The 21,439-nt window shown below is 39.6% G+C and overlaps 1 protein-coding gene across 1 annotated transcript; it reads left to right on the forward strand.

Moving 5' to 3' along the window:
* Positions 1–837: 837 nt before the first annotated feature.
* SPI1 (Spi-1 proto-oncogene) lies at positions 838–20,559 on the forward strand. Its single transcript, XM_059849345.1, has 5 exons — positions 838–1,186; positions 7,612–7,705; positions 14,917–15,104; positions 18,845–18,992; positions 19,729–20,559. The coding sequence occupies exons 1-5, from the start codon at positions 1,142–1,144 to the stop codon at positions 20,043–20,045; spliced, it is 792 nt and encodes a 263-aa protein (XP_059705328.1). The 5' UTR covers positions 838–1,141; the 3' UTR covers positions 20,046–20,559.
* The last annotated feature ends 880 nt before the right edge of the window (positions 20,560–21,439 follow it).

Raw genomic sequence — 21,439 nt, forward strand, 5'->3', positions numbered from 1 at the left:
TCCCCCCTTGTAGCCAGGCCACATCCCCTACATCCTGCCCCATGCCCCACTCGCCTCTGGCACTGCCAGGACCTGCATATGAAGGGCATTTGTTCAGCACAGCCAAATGCCAGCAGAGCAGTGGGATAAAGAGAGGGGAGAAAATCAAGTGAGCAGAGCTAACACAAAATCTCTACAAGGTATTTCTGCACCTGACACTTTGAGCAAGAGTCTATAAATCTTGTTCTCTATTCACAGTTAAAGGCACTCAGGACCTGAGGGAAGTCGTGGTGAGAGACATGTAGTACTTTCTCCTTTTCCCCACTCACTTTCTCCTTGTAGGAATTATAAAACAAAAGAGTTCACAAGAAACAAATAGGAGGACAAAGTATCTTTCACTGGCTTTACTCTCATGCAAAGCTGATGACAAAAGTCTCATGGGCATAACTTCAGTGTTTTGTAAAATCCTAAGGCTGTGTATTTGAAACTGCATACACTTTTTTTCCTACCTGCTAAGTATTGCCACATAATTTCAACACAGGGCTATTAATAATGCAAGTCTACCCCACTGCTCAGGCCTCTCAGAAGTTGTCAGGACTGTGTCTATGATCTCCCAATAAACCTGAGAGCAGCAGCACCATGGTTCTGGTTCGTGTGCAGTGGGAAGCACACAGCCTTCCCCCAGGGCTGCACCCACACGCTGGCTTGTTGATGGCAGGCTCTGGGCTGCTGATTATACAGCCAAGCACCTGTCCATGGCTGGGGCAGACTTCCTGCTGCAGCGCCGCAGCTCCCTGAAATGAGATTTATGCAAACTGGCTCAAGTGATGTCACAGCGCACTGATAGACCCAAGGCCTATCTGCCTGCTACAGACATTTGATAAAATCAGGAACTCCGCACACGGCTCGGGAAGAAGTTCACCCCAGAACCTATTAGGGCAAACTATGAAAACTTGTTAGGGTCCTCCTGTCCTGAGATCTACCACTGCTAAGGGACTTCACGGAGTCCAAGGATCTCACTTTTTTCTTTTTTAGTTTTTTCTTTACTTTTTTTGTTATTTTTCCTTTCCCCCCCCCATTTTTTAAATATGATTTTTTGCAAGTCAGTTATTCTGGATGTTTGAAAACTGAATTAAGAAAAATTCACTCAGAAGTTGGCTGAATGTTGCAAGCTTGCAAGATGGAAGGATTTCCCCTTATTCCCCCTGTGAGTATATGGATTTATTTGTAGTACGGATCATTAGGTTCAATAGCAAAAGGCAAAGTAAACCAGGTTTTGTTATTTGAGAATATCTCTGTTTTGGTCTGTATTTATAATGCCAGGAAGTTTGGCTTAGGTCAATATATAAAACTAGTGACAACACTGCAATGAAAGGGAAATTAACGTTTCCTCCCCAAACTTGTATCTGATTTTGATCTCCATTTGTTTTCACAGATTAAATGCATGGTATTTTTGTACAGGGTGTTTATAGCAAGTCAGTAAATCTCTCTTCTTCAGTGCCACCTACATGATATAAAAGCCATCTTTCTTCAGATTGTAATTCTTAATCATCTGAAGTCTCTGACATAGCTTATGTATTTAACTGTCTGCTAATCTGTGAGAGAAGAGTTGTTGAATGTTGATTTACATATTGCAGATTATAGGACTCTGTGAGTTCTTTTCAATGATGGCATTTTAGTTTTCAACTTAATCTTTTCTTGAATTCTCTTGAATTCACTGACTGTGAAAAAGCAACTGGCGAATGGGGGAAAAACCTACGGTCCTTATTTGAGTCTTTCAATGTTTTCTCTAAGATAAAAATTTTCTGTGTGCCTGTGGGGCAGGTCTATCCTTTCCTTAACTCTGAAGCATTGTCGCACTGCTGTAATTTATTGCACGGTGAGTTTAAAAATTATTATTTATGAAAAAAATAATGTCACTAACCTGTCGTTCAGAAACCAGGCTTAATGGCAAATCTCTAAGCAGAATGGGTACGAGAGGCCTTAATTAGATTTCATTAAGTTTGTAGAAGCTGAAGAGGTGTCAGATAAGGTGATTGACTTGGCTTTTTATGTGGTAGATGGGTTACAGTAATTGCTATACATGTGTCAGAGAACAGAAAGAGACAATACAGATCTAAGGGGGTTTTAACAAGAACTTGTATCAAGTTTTGGTTTTGTCTTGCCCCATTTAATGAAGACTAAAGACATTTCTTATCTTCCATCCAGAAAGACTGCCCTTTGAATCCCTGTCATGTTTGGAATTCATGATGACTGAAAGTATTTATCTTATTTTTAGGGGAGACCCTTTATTTTCTCAGTTTATCATCAGTCTCCCTGAAATCACCTATCTACCCAAAGGGTGGGGAGACTCTAAAAATAATTTTTCTTTTTCTTAAGTACACAGAATTTCCCAATGGGTCTCCTGTAAATGCAACAGAAGAGAAATCTGGATAGAAACGAGCTAAAAACCATATCTAGAGATTTCTCTGTAAGTTACTTGTTGGGCTTAACAAAAAAGAAATTAAAAAGAAACACAAACCAGCTACACCAAAAAAATGCATCTCCATTCAAGAAAACCCAAATTGTTAATTTTCTGTCCATTCATTAACTCGTAGCCAAATTTTCTGCCTTTTTTCCCCAGTGTTGGATTCCAGATCATATGTTGAATAACTTGGGTGAAAATCTAACACAGTTTGGCCCATATTCTAATTTGTGTTACAGTTAATAATCTGTCTGAACTGTGTTCAGATGAGTGACACAACTGGCAGTGAAAACTCAGTTGCATCTTACTGAAGCTCTTGATGGAGCAATTTGACTTTTTTTTTGTTTTGTGATTAAACTGTCAAAAAATTAATAATTTTGTGGTTTGTACTTTCAAAATTGCTTCAAGTGCACTTTGAGCACTGCCAGCTAGAGTCCTACAAGTCTGCCTCCTGGGACTTTTTCAGTGGGGAGACACAAGCCTGTTTCTAGGCAGGGGTTGCAGCAACACTTCCCTCCTCCACCCTTCCCCGTTCAGTTGAGGGTGGGTCAGTAACTGCTTTCTCTTGCCTGGGCTAGGCAATTCTTATCCCTCAGTTGGAAAACACTGTTTAAATTGTTTGGGAGTACTGCATCTTCCTCTGAAGATTAGAGATGTTGTGGGGAAAAGTCCTGCAGACTGAGTCTGTGTCTTCCAGTGCGTGAGAGAATTCAGTTGTGTTATGGATCAAAACATTTTTAAGTCAAGTACCTTTGCCTGAAGAGGGTTCCAGTTTTATTTGAATCCTTAAGTAGCCACCTGTAGAAATCACACCTTTGAATGAAGTATTTTTGCATGAGAGCAAAAATGCCCCACAGAAGTACTCTGTTCCACATAACTGCACTGTCAACACGGTCCAGTGAGGCTGGCCCAATGAGTAATCATGCTAATATTTTTACTCATCTTTTCTAAAATAGTTATACTGTAATTTTTTTCCAAGGAAATAAAGTTAATCTTGGCCTTAAAGCTTGTCTCAGCAGCACATCACTGGAAATTGTCTGAAGTATTTCTGAATCACATGCCAATGAATAAATAGTTACATCAAGATAACAAACAGATCAGCATTTAGTGATTTTACAATTCCCTGGAATCATCTGACAAAGTCTTGGGGAATAACAATATTTTCAGACTGCTATTCAGTTGAGTCCAGTGTGTCTCTCTTAACCAATGCCAACTGAGTTTTCTCTGACTGGTTTTGTGCCTTTTCCCTTGAGTTTCAGGGCAAAGATGGAAGACTGAGGCCACTCTTCATTTATCAAAGTCTGTGACAGAAAGTATTGTTTGTTGACCTCTTACTTGAGGGTAGAATACTGTCTTAGATAGTGCACTGCACCTCATGGCATGCATGAGAGGAGACACCAACTTCAGACCACAACTGTGGGATCCTAACAAAGCTTTCAGTCATTCTTTTACATGGAAACAACCGATGGAACAAATGGCCATTAATGGCCAGTTAAATATTAAACATGAGCTATTCTTTGCTTTTTGTCAGGAGTAACAAAACAGCTCAGTGGCATGGAAGAGCTGTCAGTAAGATGATGAAATGGGTGTGGGTGGGGAGGTTCCAGAGAAGGACAGGGCAAGTGGGTAAAGATTGACACAAGAGGCAACAGCAGTACATGCTGAAACCTCTTCTCTCTAATTAGAAAAAAACATTTCTAAAGAAACTTTTCTTAAAAAAACCTAAAACAACAAACCATTCCCCCAAAAACCAGAAAGCAATTAAAAACATGTTATTGAAAATAGCCTCTCTAATAAATACAGGGAAATATCCCACTTTCCCATAGGATAATCAGAAAGAATACATGCTGTTCTGTGTCCTTTAACCACCATCTGATTAAGTTTATGATAAGTAGACTTTTAAATATTTAATATACATCTTGCCATGTTAGTTACTGTGCCCTTGAAGATCAGACACCAAGACAGAAAGCAGTGGCATTACAAGTCCTTTGTGGGGAAGGATTGGTCCAGTTGCATGAGTTAACAAGGATATACCCACACATATTTTATCTAAAGGATCACTGGACAGGAAACAAATTCAAGGACAAAACTTCCAAGAATCCATGATAAAGAAGCTTTAAGCCCCAGACATTCAAACCAAAGTTTACAGTAACCCAATGCCCTATGTAAAATCATTTTTAGATGTTGGGTATCTGCAACTCACTCTACAGTCAGTCATATCTGTAAATATTGAGGGAGTCATTGTTTTAAGAGTCTATTTAACACACCTCCCTTTAGCTTTGGTCATTAAATATTCATCTGAACTGTAAAAGCAGCTTTTGAATGGTAAATTATTTCATTCTCAGCTGTCACTGTGAGACACTATGGCCTGGTAATGTATATTGTTCTGAAGTGGGGGAGTTTGGAAACTGAGAGAAAACAACAAAGGAAAGCACTATTAGGAAAAGCCAAACATTTTTTTCCTCGCCTAAAAGATGTATTTTTTATCTACTTTTGGACTGATGCTTGGCCTTCCTGCCAAGCTATATTTCTGCAAAGATATGAGTGATAGATGCCTTGTTGATCAGTGGAAATTTTAGCAAATTAAGCCTAGATTGACAGGATACTGATTTCTTTTGAAATTAGTTTACTTCTGGCTAAACAGTTATCAGCATTTCAAACTTCAATGCATTTAGGTATTAACATCTTAATAATTTGTATCAGTTTCTAGTATCTTAGTTGAGAAGAAACAGAGATTTTTCTTTCAAACAATGTACATTTATATGACTTTTTAACCTCTGTTTTTCCCAGCTAGTATGATATGCATTCTCCATTTAGATGTTGACATTTCCCCTTTCACAGAACATCAATGCTTTCCTTTGAATTATAGTAATTTATAATATTAGTTATAAATTTAGTTTTTAATTTATAATATAATAATTTAAATTTTTGAATATGAAGGCATAAGTTTATATATTTAACAGGAAGCATATATTTAGGGAAAGGAAATGAGGGAATGGGATGAACTAATTTGCAAAGATAATGAAAAGGAGACATTCCATTCAGAACTTGATCCTAAAGAAAGCAAAATACAATCTCATTACTTTTTCTAGTCAGAGATCAGAGTACACCAAAGGTTGAAGGAATGAAGATGAGTAAATACATATAACCAGAGAGAACACCAAGAAAATACATGGAGAAAAAGCAGAAACATTGAGGAAATACATGTGGTACTGACTTTTTGACCACCCCCCTGAAATCTGGAAAACATGTTATACTTCCCATTGTGTCTCTGTGTGAATAAAGGGCAATTCTGCTGTAATCACACATATGTGGAAAGGGAGACTGTGCCTACAGTACAGCTCTGCAGACCAGAGAAGAGCCCCATCACTGATGTTCCTGTGTGGATGCAGTTAAACCATGACTTGCCCCTTTTCCTTAGCCTTTCCCTTGGAAAGCTTTTACTGTGGGTTATCATCTTCTCAAGATTTCCCCAAAGCAATTACCCACCATCACCAATTCTATTTGGAGCTTGTAGCCAGGTGATGGATTTTCTCCTGAGGCTTTACATATTCCATGGATCTGACTCCCAGTTAGTGTGTGTGCTGAAAGTCACAGAGCTTTAGACAATCTTACCAGTGCCTTTTAGTGATGCTCCAATAGAACACCTGGCTGCTGCTAAGGGTTTACCAAGTTCCAAAGTAATTTCTGAAAGTGTTTTGTTGAGGCATTTTTGGTATGTGTTCTAAAATCTTAATCCTCAGAAAGGGACAATCTTTAAATTCCCAAATTCCAACAGAACGAAGTGAAGGAGTTAACCAGAAAAATTAAAGAAACCAGAAAAAAAAGTCTTTTCCTTTTGCTAGCTGCTTATCTACCACCTCCATCTGGATCTTAGTGGCAGCTGCTACCTTAGGTTCCATTTCTCAAGCAGTCTAGAGGACTAAGAAAAAGAGAAGCTGTCCTGTATTTCTGTCATGCTGTTACCACAGCATAAACTTTAAAAATGCAGATGTTCCAAAAATGTGACAGGTTCATGGAGGGAAAGGATTTGGGACATACAGATAGGCATATGAAATATAAACACAAGAGATATGCCCATCATATAGTTATCATGTAATTTTAAATATTTGTCCTTCAAAGTTAATTAATAGAATTAAAATGTTTCTATTAACACCTAGAAATACTGAAGTAACTTCCTTTCCAAAAAAGGCAAGAAGGTGGTTGAGTTCTTTGCTGTTGACAGTGCAAGAATTTGTTTGGATTGGAAGGACACACTGTAACAAACTTAACTGGACTAAGGTTTAACCCATGACAGAGACTGTCTTTCTCTAACTCTTATTATTGTGCACAGCTAATAATAAACAACCCTTATTGTGACAACATAAGATCTTACTCAGTGTTCACATTGGAATACCAGGTCTGGGGAGGAAGAGCAGCGGGCAAGTTACCCTATGTCACCTGTTTTGAGAAGATAGAGAAGGCTTCAATTCTACAGCTAAGCATCCAACAGGTCACAACTCACCATTTGCCCCACTTTTGGACTTTTTGTCTTCACTGTGTGTATCTGAAAGTCCTGTGCAGTTGATCTGAGGCAGCAAATATTGGACAGTAACCGAGAAAGAAGAAGTGTTTATGCCCTCTGTCAGTGCCACTACCTTCTGACAGGCTGCCACCATTTAGTCAGAATGTAGAAACACAGAATGTAGAAACAATGTGTTTAGGCAAGACAAGTTTCTGCTTTCTTTTTTGTGCACATGAATAATAAGAATAATAATAATCATCATCATCAATAAAAGAAAATGTCTGTTACTACCAAAGAAAATATTTCACCTTTACTTGTGCCTAATATTTACAACAGCTCTAAAGCAGGATCCTCAGAAGGCTGGAGTGTGGGATACAGGGGATTTCTGGATTACAACTGGACAAGTTCTTCTACGCAGGCTGGGTCTCTTTTCTATCTTTTCTACTGGGATTACTATCCTCCCCCCACCCCCCCCCCCCCCAAAAAAACCAATGTCTGGCATCACACATTTTATTTCTGCTGATTCAGTAATAACTTGAAATCTCCCCTTTCTTTCCCTAAGCAATATAAAATGGGTTGGCATCAGCCCTTCACTAACTATATGAATAATTTGGAAAGGATTTGTGTAAAGTTGCTGTTCTAAAAATTCCTCTTCTTTTTCCAGCCCTCTGAAGACATGGTACCCTATGAGTCAGACCTCTACCGACAGCCCCATGACTATTACCAGTATCTCAACAGTGATGGAGAGAGTCATGGTGGTAAGTCAAAAAATATCTCCTTGGAGCATAAAGTCCCATGGGTTGCCACAGGAAATGGATTTAGGACACACAAAAAATAAAAAATGTATTGCTGTGATCTATAATATGTAGGAACACATTTTTGAATCAGGAACAAAAATTATTTTATAATAATATAATATTATTATATTATTTGTTCCAACCCAGTGACTGAAACATAGTTTCTCTGACAGAGCATTTTAAAAAACACTCTATGATGACAGGAGTTCCGAGGATCTCATGATCTCTATCCTTCATTATCTTTACTGTGTTTTGATTTTCCTCTGCAGATCAAAAGCATTCAGCTTCTCAGCTTTATAAGAACATGGATTTGCAACGCTGTATTCCTCTTCTTGTGTTCCCATGTCCAACTCCCATTTCACTTAGGTCCTGGATAATCTATTTGTGCTTAAATTTCTTTGGTATTTAGCCTTTTCCAACTCCATATATTTTCTCTTTCTTTTGGTCTCCATTGCATGCTGCCACACCTAACTTTAACTTTCACTCTTCCTCCAGTACACCCAAGTACTTCCTGTCTCTAAATCTATGTAAAACTTCCTTGTGGCTGTTTGTCCATAAACATAACTCAAGGTAAAAACGCTGTAGGATTATTTATTTCTTCAATTTATGTATGTGATTTCAAAGCCTTGGTGTCTATATTTTAGTGTTGTCTGGGCACTGGACTGTAAATCAATGCAGAGGCAAGTTTTGCTTTGTGAATTTTGTCTCCTGTGCAATACAATGGTCCAACAGCACCCTGGAAATACCAGAGACAATATTGACTCAGGAAGGAAAAGCACCGTTCTACTCCATCAGTGGTGGCAGTCCCTGCAGGTCCTGGACTTTCCCTGAAAGAATCCCACTGATATAGCAGCTGGAGCCATTGCTGTTATAATTTAAGACATGAACTACTCGTAGCACAGCACTGTTTTGTGGCAACAAAAGAGCAATGAGTTACTGAGCATTTAGCTGAAAGAGATTCCTACCTGAGTTTGTCCTCTACACTTCATTCAGGAAACACCTATGATATTCTTAACAACTGAAGACAAAGAATTAATTCTGTTTTTTTAAGTTATCTCATGGCATCTGTCGAGTCTCATTAATCAAACCCAGCAAATTCCACATGGAAATTTAGGGTTTTTACATTATACCCCGTGCCTGTTTGCACACTCATAAAACAGGATAACATTGATTATCTCAAAAGGCAATTGTGACAATTAAACAATAAATATAAAAGATGCCATGCAGGAAAAAGCACTGGGAAATAACTTTTCTGTCATTAAGTCTAGGCTACCTCAAGCAAAAACTTCCCTTTATCTTTCATCATTTTATCACCCATCTGGTTTACTGCCCATTTTTCTACTGAAAGGCTGCTTCTAAGCTACATTTCTCAGATCACTAGCATGATTTTACTCATCATGATGAACACAACAAAACCTGGATAGTGACCTATATGGGTTATAGCCTAAGCAGTACCTAAACATGCACTTTAAACAGAAATTTCTCTGTTCCTAAAGTTGTGCTGCACTTGTCCTAAAGACCCCAAAAACATTTGAACTCCTACAGTAAGTGCTTATGGAAGATACAACCTAAACCCAGCCTGCACAATTCAATCAAATTTTATTTTATGAAAGCACCAGTAATATAGCTGGTTATGTATAAATATCTGTGCCCTGTGCTGTCCTGAATTGTTCACAGTCCAAAACAGCAATGAACAACCAAATAATGCAGATGGAGACTAAAACCCACAAATTACTGTAATTTCCTTCTTTCTGATAAACATTGAAAAACTCAACTTTGGCTTTCATTTTGTTTACATGACAGAAGTATAAAGTCTTGAGGATAGCAGGAAAAGGATGCCACAAAGTACATTTAGAAATATGTACCAAGTGTTCAGAACAAAGTGGATAAAGGCACAATGATTGAAAAACTGAGGGGGAAAGGAATAAAAAGGTGCTGCAGTAACAGCAGTGAAAGAGACAAGAACCTGATTAGATAGGAGAGTACAAAGAAGAAATAAGAACAGAATTGTGAGAGAGAAGTTCAGCTTGGGGTACAGTGACATCACTGGCAATACATAAAAATAATTTTGCAGGACGATTTAGTACCACTATGCACCTCAATACTAGCAGTTAATGCAAGTAGATGCACTAGACAGCAGACTTTTGATCTTGCTGACAAGGGACTATTAAAGAAATTGGAAAATTTCCTGAGGTGTCAGACTACCTCTCTCTCACTGCTAAAGAAATTATTTTGTGAAAGGGAGATGGCAATGTCTTAATGTGTAGATTTGTGCTACATGTATTACTGTCCCTTTTCCTCAAATATGGTACTGAAGGAGACCCTTGCACCTTGTTTATTATCCCTTACTTACTTATGTACACAAATAGGTAGTAAAGTCCACAAAAAAATTTGTAGATCAGTTCCACTAGTGAGTAATATTTAGGAAATTATTTCCATTTAGTGAACACTGAAATTAACAAGTAAAACCACAACATGATATGTTCATCACCACAAGCATTGTGTGAGATGATTTTCTGCAGTGTAACTCTGTTTTAAGTACTGTAATAAACACAGAGACACAGTCATGCTGGACAGAAGCTGCTTTGAGTGATCATGTATTAGTCCATCACCCTACCCTGAGCTTGTAAGTCTATAAGTGTAACAGCATATTTTGTAACACTAATGCAATCTTTGTAATTACAAAATTCCACTGCAGCTTTGTCTGTATGTTGTCACCAAACATTATAGGTTTAGTAAAAATCACTTTTTGTACGAAGCTGAGTGCTGACCCTTGTTCACTTCGTTGCTAGCCTCATGGAACTTACTAGATTTCATGATCTGGGATTTTATTTTTGCCCCACATCCTGGAGTAACATGACCATTTAGGAATCTCAGCTTTGATTTTGTTAGCCCACATAGAAGTGGAGGAAAATCCAAACATGTGAACCTTAGTCTTAAATGCTATAGGAAACAGAGAAAGAATTCCAAACTTCATTAAAAAAGCTATTCTCATGACTTGATGGGGCCTGACCCATAGGCTTTTGAACATTTGGCATAATTAAAGTCATGAAGTTTGTAAAGTGAGAGCTAATGAGGTTCTAACATTGTTTTAGGTAAGACTGATGCCCTGCCCAGGACCACAGCCCTCTTCTCGAGGGTGATTCTGTAGTGTCTGATCGAGACATTGCATTTCCAGCGTCCTGCAACATTTTTCTCATTTCCTCTATGGTTTTTTGCCTTGACTTGCTTTTTCAGATGTGCAAAACACAGTGGGAACCTCTAAGCTGTGCAGGGCTGTGCAGGAGCCCTGTCCCGGCTGACCCTGCCTGGAGAGCGAGCGCAGCGCGGAGCAGCGCCCGCGGCGCGGGGCCCGGCTGGCAGCGGCAGCCGCGGAGCCCGGCCGGGCGGAGCGGGGCTGGCCGAGCTCCGCTGCTGCCTCGGCACTGCTGCCCCCTTTGGCACTGCATCATGCACATTTAGCCCGGTGCTCCACAGTCATTACAAATACCTTCCCGGAGCCTGTTCCGTATTCTGACCGCTGCTGCTACCGTTATCCATCTATTAAAAGAGGAGCAAAGGGATTTGCAGTGATGAGAAGGCGCATGGAAAGGTTCAGCCAGGTTTTCTCACCTGTGGAGTGAGGAGCTACCTCCGTGGTGAATATTGACACAATGCCTTGAGGTCAGCTATTGCTTCCCAACAGGCTGACATCCTCTCTGGCATGGGAGGGAGTTCAGAATTCATTATTGTCCTTCCTCTAACCTTTCACTACATACAAGACCAAAACAAACATAATCTCCATGCCTCTGTAAGAGAGAATTTTTTTCACATCCTCTTTCACTTCACATGAAATTTCTCATAATGACTCCATTGTGTAGGTATAGCTTGGCTTTTAATGACATTTTCCTTTACCCAAAGAACAGGCACTTTCCATTTCTAGAACTTTTATCTCCTATCTTTTTTCTTCCTTCCACCTTCATGTTTTAGAGAAAAGAACAAAATTGGTATGTGTAACTGACACAACACTAACAAAGAGCATAGGAGTAAAGAGTTTCTGGTAACTCAAATATCTGCAGATATTTACATTTTTCTCTTTTTATTTTCATATGCAATAACTTAGCCAGGATGGTTAACTGCAGAAGGACTTGTGGAGACAGATTTGTAATTTCTCTATTAATGTTACTAAATCAATATTGTTTTTCCTAAGGATTACTGGGAAATTATAAATATTTTGGAAAGAATAAGGACTTTGCTCCCTATCAAAACTTGAACATTTGGACATAAGTTTGTGTTGAAGTAATTTCTGTCATAGATTTTTTGGTGGTGCAATACTATTATGTCAGTACTTTAAATCCTATATGCTGTGTTAATAGTATTATTATATTACTTTCTTTTTACAACAGCATATAATTCCATAAAAAAGGAATTGAGTAATTATTATGATAATTACTGATTAGTTATTAGCATGAATATGTATAGATAGTGTTCCATGGGCTAATTAATCTGCCAAGGGAAAAGTTAAAACAGTTCTGGAGCAACAGTAACCTTGTCAGAGGCTCCAAAGAACTAAGAGGTATGTCAAAGTATGAAACGTTACTAATAAAAAAATATTTTAAAGCAATCAGAAATAGACCACCTGGAGGGTGCATAGATACTCATGGCTATGCAGGTTGGGAATATTCTTTGCTCTCTCTTGGCCACCATATTTGCTGCTAGTAAGAAATTCCACAGCTGAAGACCTGCCATTGACAGCCCCAGAGATTTTTCCTGGGCTTTGTCATCCTCCCAGTCATGCACTGATCTCATTTGCTGTTGTGGATTATCAGTGGCAAGGGATTTTTGGGAATATACACTGCCCTCTGACAGAGCACTTTCCACACAGCAAGCAGAGCCACATCACTCCAAGGAGCAAGAGTTTAGATGATTCCTGGGATGTATTCTCAACAATTGAACATGCAGGGCTGCCCATGGTATATGGGACCTCAAGGGCTGGCTCTACTCAGAGAAATCTGCACTAATTTAACCCAGAGAAAACAGGAGTTAGTGTGGCTCAGTCTTCCAACTAAATGGAAAGGTTTCGCACTGAAAGTGCTCAAAACTTCCTACCAGGACACAGCCTTAGGCAAATTATGGATTTCAACTCACACACTCTCTGTTTCCTGGCTTGCAGTAGGTGTGGATATAAAAACACTTGACATATATATACAAAGCACCTGAGTGCTTTACATCCACAAGCCCCACTTTTATACACTAGAAACTGAAATTTTTGTCTTGAACTGCATCATGAAGAAGTGCTGCTGTGCATTGTAATTATTTTAGGGCTATAAAATCCATACATAGCCCATAGAAAGGGCCATAGAAAGGGCCAAAGTGAAGACAAAGTAATGCAGCAACTCCCTGGATGCTTTTATAAGCCCATTTCCACCTCTTTCATATGCAGTGACGAGGTTTATTCATGAATCAGAAAAGCAGAAAGAACAAAAAAGTAAGTGCTGGTGTCATACATGATCTCAGAGAGCCTCCAAATACATTTCTACAGGCCTGAGCACACGGGCAGCTGAAAGAGCTTACAGCTTCTCAGGGATGAGTGTGCTTGGTACAAACACATCACTGGGTTCACTCCAAAGGAAGCCACATTCAAAGTCACTGCCCTGGATTTCCAGTCCTCAGTGTGATTACACTTAGCTGTTTGAAGCACAAATGGGGAAGGAGATGAGGAGATAGGAGATGAGAAAAAGAACTAGCTTGATATTTAGGAAAATATATTCATAGCACATTTATATCCAGATGTCATGCACAATAACACACATTGCAGAACAAGACAATTGCTCCTCTCTAAATTTAACTACATTTAGAGGAACATGTTCAGTTCTGTTCATTGTGTTATTGGAAGGATGTCAACAGCTGGGAGGGAGCTTGGAGAAGTGTACAGGTGTGAATAGGGGGGTGAATATACTGATTTACACTGAAAGACTCAGAGTTGATGCTGGCTTAAGGGATAACTAGAAGCAGATTGAAAGAGTCCATGACAACAATGTGAAAACATGTAAAGGAGAGGACAGAAATTTTTTAAATTATTTAATAAGGGAAGAGAATGTGGAATAGTAAGATATAAATTAGAATTGTTACTCAGAATATCATAAAGAAATTTCAGCCATGCCTAAAGTGATACACAAAAAGATGAACCCTGGAAGATTAGTTTCAGGCTCAGTCAGAGCAGAGGATGTAGTGTTGACACTGATTTTAAAAACAGGTTGCACATAAATATATGCAAAATTATGTATGCAGCTGTTGTATGTGAGAAATTAGAATTACATCACATTTCTTGCAGAAAATTTAAAATTTTGAGCAGCAAATACAACATTCTAAAAAGTTGAAACCTTATGTTGAACTAAAAATCCAGAAATCTAAAACTGAGAATGATATGGAATTTCATTTCAAAGATAAATTAATCAGAAAACATTATATTATTTAAATACTTCTTTAATTTTTAAAAAAAAAATCCAAATTATGACAGAAATTTCAAATGTAATAAAGAGATGAAAAAGGTAGAGAAAGAGTCTGCATTAGAATTCAGCCTTCCTGTATACGCTGTACACCAGATTTCCAAGTGTTTATCCTTTTATTCTCTAGTATTGGTACTTAAAAATGTGGAATATAGCAAAACAGCAGGAAGTGACTTTTCTGCAGCATTCCTGAAATTTTGCTAGCGTAGTAAAATAAAGACTAAAGATAGCTGCAGAATAATCTTTACATTTTTTCCACCTCCTCATTTCCATGCCATGAGGAAGAGTGTAATAAGAATATGACAGTGTGTAAATCAGCAGAAGTTGTTGTCTCAAGAATGACAATGTTTTGAAACTTGTTATGGTCTCTTCTTGAGAAAGGTGCCAGCATTAACATCTTCTGCATCTTGTGTGAAATTATCATTTAAATCCATCTCACCATCTGAGAGTATTTTCCTACTTAAAGTAGCCTAAGTATGACTTCCCAGTCACAGGAATTTATGAGATTAGGAAAAGAAACTTTACAGGGATCTGTAGAGATTTTCAGCAGAGACAAACAGGTCAGCAGGAGAGCTTTGGAGAGGGCAGAAAGGGCTGTGGCAGGAGTAAGAATCACTGAAAGCCAGGTGAATGCCATGTTTATTCATCTTGCAGTGATGGACAATCTATTTTCACTTTCTTTAGATCATTATTGGGACTATCACCCACACCACATGCACAGTGAATTCGAGACCTTTGGAGACAACCATTTCACAGAGCTGCAGAGTGTGCAGCCTCCCCAGCTGCAGCAGCTCTACAGGCACATGGAGATCGAGCAGATGCACGTCCTGGATTCTGCAATCCCAACCACACACATCGGACTCAACCACCAGGTATGGTCCCCAGCCCTGCTCAGAGCTTCCAGGGTAGTGATTGGTAAAGGAAATGATACACTGGGAATGCATGCTATGTGCTGGAAGGGATTTCTGAAATGAGTTGCTCAGGTTCTCAGGGCATGTAAAGCTCTTCATTCTCAGGACAAATGTATTTGAAACATTCTTTTTACCTGCATAATGAGAAATCATGCTCCCCACACTGTCTAAAATGAGAACTGCATTTTGTGAAGGTGTTTGGAATTTCAATTTTTGTTTCATTTGGAACTGGTTTGCAATTCTGCAGATGAACTGCAGGTGAGAAACTTTGCATCATCATAGCAAGGGTATCCATAACTATTAAAAAGTAATTCTGAGCTTTGAAGTAGTAGTAAAGTTTTAAATATTTCCAAGGAACCCTGACAATTTGATATGACTTGTATGAGAAATGCTAACAAAGACAAGTCACTGACAATTCTACCACAGGCTGAGGAGACCCTACTTGTGCTTCTATCTGTGAGTAAATAAGCCAAAGCACACTGTCTTGTCTTTGCTCAGATTTTAAATTAAGCCAAGTATTTCACTATAAAAAAAAATATATACTCCACTATGCAGTAGTCACCAAAACACCAGTGAATTCTCACTGGAGCTGAAATTATGAACTGTTCCATCGTACTGCAAAGACTGAGCACAGCAGATGTGGAAATCACTCTTGATCCTACAAGAATATGCCCAAAGTCAGTCCCGGGAGCAGTAAGAAAGCTGGAAGATCTGGTGCTAAAAAGCTTCCCAATGTACATGAAATGTCCTAAATACAAGACAGAGTAGAACTGAAGTTGGAGAAAAGAGTGTTTGCTGATTACAGTGCTGCATGTAACAGTACCCTTGCTGAAACTTTGTGAGAAAAACCACATGCATGGGCTTAGCATTTTGGGTTTCTCTGCTCAAAGCAAACTGAAATTGTATGTTAATACTGTATTAATCAAAAGAGAAAGAAGAGAAAAAATAGAATGAGTAAGTTAACACTGACAACAGGAAACTGCAAGCCATCAAAAAATCAGGAATAGAATAGAAGCTGTAGATACAAGCAAAGAATTAGGAACAGAAAGTTACAAATATAAAAAATGCATCATGGAACAGCAGTCTGTGGGAAGCTTCAAGTTGTTTCAGTTGCTCATTGCAACTGCTAATACCTAATGCCCAACCATGACCTCTGGCCAAGGGCAAAGGATGAAAATGAGCCCTTTGGGGGATGTCTTTGGAAGCACAACCAAAAAGAGGGGGCACTTCTGCTTATCCACGTTCATTCTACTCAGCTAGGATCTTTCATTTCAGGAGGAAAGGCGGGGAACAAATTTTGTTACAACTTTTGATAAAGAGCACTGTGATCTCCCTGCCCCACACCCTACCTAGCTGCAGATGTTAGTGTGTAGAATTCACCACTACCCTTCCTTTCCTTACCAGCAGGGGACCTTTGGCTTTTTCCCCTACTTTACTTTTATTCCTAGAATAGCTCATGCAAATCGTACCTGGCCTGCTCTGAAGCTCAGCTTCTGGAGTGTCTCAGTCACAGTCCCAGGCAAAGAGCAAGCAGGAAGCAAGTTTTAATCCTCCTTTCAATTTGCTAGTTTTCAACTAGCATGTTTGTCCTGCAATATCAGAGTTACTGTTTGCAGTAAAGGAGGAAGGTGCAAAGGTATTTCTTTAATTTTCTGTGGATATCACATTACTTAATTTGTGAAATTAAATTTGAAGTTTAACCTGTTCATGACCAAGATTTGTTTGAAAAGTTTTGTTAGCCTGCCAACAGGGGCTTCAGAAATACTAAAATAAGAAAAAAAAAATTCATTCTGCAGGAAGAATGAAAGAGAAGGTTGGAAAGCTCTAAGAACTTTTAGAAAGAGGAAAATCACACATGGGTGCCACAGACTCTGAGAAAACATCAGAATATGGAAAGTAGCTAGTAGTTCCTAAAGTTTTCTCTCTCCAGAACTGTGTTAGTAACCTGGCTCTTTATAACACACAGGCCAGTCCTCTGTGACTCTGTCCCAAAATGGTGTGACACTGTATTGATTGCTCTTGCTGAGTTTCAGGTGCAGAGGAAGTGTGAGCAAAGAAACAGCAGTCAGGGACAGTGGGGACAGCATGAGGAAAGCTCAGCTCCCCAAGCTGGCCTCTGCAAGACACCATGTCCCCTGCCACTGTCCCACTGTCCCACTCCAGCTCCAGGGAAGCAGTTCCTGACTCCCACACAACCTCCCAAAGCACTCCAGGTTTCCCTTTTCTCAAGGGCACCAATCTCTGTTCCCCGCCCCTGTAGGGCACTGTCCCACCCTCTCATTCCCCTTCCCCCACGGCACAGCCTCTCCCTTCCTTCCTACCCCAGGAGCTGCAGCTTTGCTAACTGTAAGAAGCTGAAGGTGGCTGTGGTGAGGGCAGAAGTTTGCTCCTGGGGATGTGACAGGAAGCTCAGCCGGGCTCTTGCCCAATGCTGCCCTTCCTGCCCCATGGGCTGCAGCCAATCTGCCAACTCACCAACTGCCAGCTGCTGTGCCCCAGCAGCCCTGCACACGCCTTGTTGGGACATTTCTAGGTGCTGCAAAACTCACCCAAAAAGCCCCACAGGGTGAGTGACTCACGAACACCCACTGCCCACTTCAGCGTCCCCTGGGGAGGGCACCAGGCTCCAAACATCCCCTCCTGGTGAAGAGAAGAGCAGTACAAAAGGAGCTCCCTTTCAAGGGCTGCCATCTGTCCCATTTCATGAAAGCTGCATAAGATATGCTGCTGGGTTTGGGGAATGTTGGTTGGGTTTTTTTAGTGTAGGGACTGGGCTCTTATTCCCTGCCCCTCAGACCGACCCGTTTCACTTTATTAAATAAGAAGATGCAATAATTTGTGCCAACTGGTCATGTTTCCTAGCAAACCAGACCACAGCTGAGAATTTACAGAGCTGAGGTATATTCCACATTGCTTCTGACAACACCTCTATATAAGGGCAAGAGAATTTAACACAAAAACTGGCTTGCTAGCTTTGCAGACAAGAAATTCCCCCCTAATGGGGAATTTTCAGACAGACATTTGGGAAAGAGAATATGGGCTGATATGATATATCCTTATCTTAGTGTTAAGGCTACTCCTCTCCTCATGGGGGAAGTTTATGAGAGAAAGCTGACAGACTGGTACAATCCCATCTCCAAATTTGGATGCAGTCCCATAGGGTTTTGGTGCCGTCAGGAGGTGCTGTGCCTGAGAAAGGAAGAGGACAGCAGAGCCAAAGCCAGCCATGATAGGGCAGAACTGTTCATCTCTTTTGAATTCAGCTCCAGATGGTCTGTGTTAGGAACAAAAGTTGTTCTGAAAAGCAGTTTCACTCTGGGGATAGACAATTGGGACCAGAAACTCGTTATGAAGAAAGCAATCTTTGGGGAGATATGAGGAAGAGAGGCAGTGCTACTTGCATAGGATATAAGGCATGAGAAAGTTCTGGCATTCACAACGTTATTCATTCTTTCCTCTGGTAAAGGTGCATCATTGTACATGTGTAAGTGTTGATTGTTATCTGAAAGTGTTTCCTAATAGGATGGCATTGATTATAAATGTCAACAGCTAAGTCACTCAGGATTACACTGAACATTTCCCATACCTCTAACTCTCTCCCCCCTTTTCTCTCTACCTCTCTTCATTACATTTCCTTTTTTAATCTTGATGCCCTACTCTGTGCCACTGCTTTCTCCCTCTACTGCTCTGTTCTCCAAAAGGTGTCCTATTTGCCCCGGATGTACTTCTCTCCACCTCAGCCCAGCTCTGATGAGGAGGACATAGAGAGGCAGAGCCCCCCCTTGGAGGTTTCAGATGGGGAGAATGATGGTGTGGACCCTGGGCCTGGAATTATGCATGGAGAAACAGGTCAGTGAAAACAGAAGGATTTTGTCAAGCTATGAACTGAGCATTTTTTATATAATATTTAATATTATATTATTTAATATTTAATATTATATTTATTTAATATTTTTTTTATATTACCATGGGGGTAATAAATAAAACTGTAGAACTGCTGTGCTAGTATTTTATGCCACTTCCAAAGCTTTTCCTTCCCTGACTCATTGCACTCTCCTGTCCTCTGTATCTCACAACTGTAACTATCTCAAACATCACTTCTTAATGTACTCCCTTGCCTCCTTCAGCTTTGTCTATTCAGGCTTCCTGAATGGAAATGGCTTGCCATTTCTACTCCAATTTCTGATAACAGCCAGGAAAACCAAGACAAGAAAGTCAAGGAAGAACCAATTCAAAAAAATATTTAGCTGTGTTTGCTCAGTATCTGAGTCGCTTTCTGTACAACCTGCCAAAATTATGTTTAGGTTAGTTTTGAATGAGCAATGTTTTTCAATGAGCTTCAAATTAGCAAAATAATTGCAGAAGTTTAGCCATTGGAATTACTTATTTTTGCTTTTTCTTCTCGGTATATCAACCCATATTTTGTCCTCACACTGTTATATTGCCTACTGTTGTAAATGCTGCAACTGAAGAAGTTATGCATCTTCCAAGCTGGCTGGAATACTTAGATACTTTCTGCTGTTTGTCCAGGAGCTACACACAAATACTAATGCTCCACTGGCTTTCTTCTTTGACTCTCACACAGGCAGCAAGAAAAAGATACGTCTGTATCAGTTCCTTCTGGACCTTCTTCGCAGTGGGGACATGAAGGACAGCATTTGGTGGGTGGACAAGGAGAAAGGTACTTTCCAGTTCTCCTCCAAACACAAAGAAGCACTGGCCCATCGCTGGGGCATCCAGAAAGGCAACCGCAAGAAAATGACCTACCAGAAGATGGCACGGGCTTTGAGAAACTATGGCAAGACAGGGGAGGTCAAGAAAGTTAAGAAGAAGCTGACCTACCAGTTTAGTGGAGAGGTGATGGGAAGGGGGGCCACTGAGAGGAAGCATTATCCTCACTGAGGCCATGGGACCCTAAGCAAGAAAAGTATTGAGAGCTCCTGGCTGGATTCCAGCAGAGGAGATGGACGCATCTTTCTCTTTGCTTCCTGTGCCCCCTTCTCTGCCTTTAAACAGCCTTTATCATCAGATGTTTCTGGTACGAATCCCCTTCTTCAGCATCTGAGAATCCCAATCATGACAGAATTCTTTGCTACCATCCTCCAAGCTGGACAGAGTTGGGAAATTTAAACAATGTACAAATATATTGTTGTCAGGAAATATTTTTTTCTTTTTTTTTTTCTTTTTTTTCTGATTGTATTGTAACTAAAGAATACAGCCAATGAAGTTTTGCCTCCAGAGGTGGTGCTGTGTCACGCCCAGTGACGCCGCGTTAGCTTCCAGCTTTTGAACTAGCATTAATACAGGCTCTGCCGCCGCTCTCAGAGCTAGAGAGAAGTTTGCAGATCTTGGAATGAGACTCATTCTTTTAAATAGTAATAACATGTACATATTTAATAAAATTAGATATAATGAAGTTTTGATGTTTGCATAATAAACGATTACTTCACAAACACAGGTCACGCATTCAGTTACGCAGATACAGCTCCTGTGTGGTGTCTGAACAAGAGGTGCACTGGGATGTAGGGCCTTATCCATCTGTAGCTACTTCTTAATTTACCTGGAAACGTCATCAGTGGTGTCAAACTCACTAACAAATGTTACCAGGTGAAATAGATTACTGTGAAACAGACTGCAGTACTGAAGGAAATTTAAAAATACATACACATACATGTATATGTTTCTCACTATTTTTTTGCTGCTCAAAAACCCTGCCAGTTGAACATTTTCTGGTCACGTATACCAAGAATCGCATTTATATCCCCAACCCATTTAGACTGTATCAATTAACCATGTTCTTTTGCAGTTTTACTTATTTTCCTGCTCCTGTTCTTTTGTCTTCCATTCCCCCTCAGTGATACCTTGATTCTCACTCATGAATCTTTCTTGGAAGTAAGTTATGTTTAATCATGTTTTTTTGGAATTCCAGTACAAAAGAGTTTCAAGATTTTAACTGTGGATTTTAAGCCCTACTGTAAAACAATCCATAGTAACTAATAACAGCTGCACTGTAAAGATAACACTCCAAATGCAAAATAAATGATAATTCAATACCTGAAACATCATGGTAAATTTAGCCAGTACATCTAAGCACAGAAATTAAATCTAAATTCAAGCAAGTGTAAGAAAATTAGCATTTTAAGTTTTAACATTATTTAACATATCTCAACTGTTTAAATCACTCAAAAATCAGGACTTTCCCAAAGTAGATGAGGTGAAATGAGGCAGATTGAGAATGTAGAGAAGGAGGGGGTTTTTTTAGCAATACTGAAATGCAGTATAACATGCCAAATATC

Source organism: Haemorhous mexicanus, chromosome 6 (genome assembly GCF_027477595.1).
Source record: "Haemorhous mexicanus isolate bHaeMex1 chromosome 6, bHaeMex1.pri, whole genome shotgun sequence".
NCBI classification, from domain to species: domain Eukaryota; kingdom Metazoa; phylum Chordata; class Aves; order Passeriformes; family Fringillidae; genus Haemorhous; species Haemorhous mexicanus.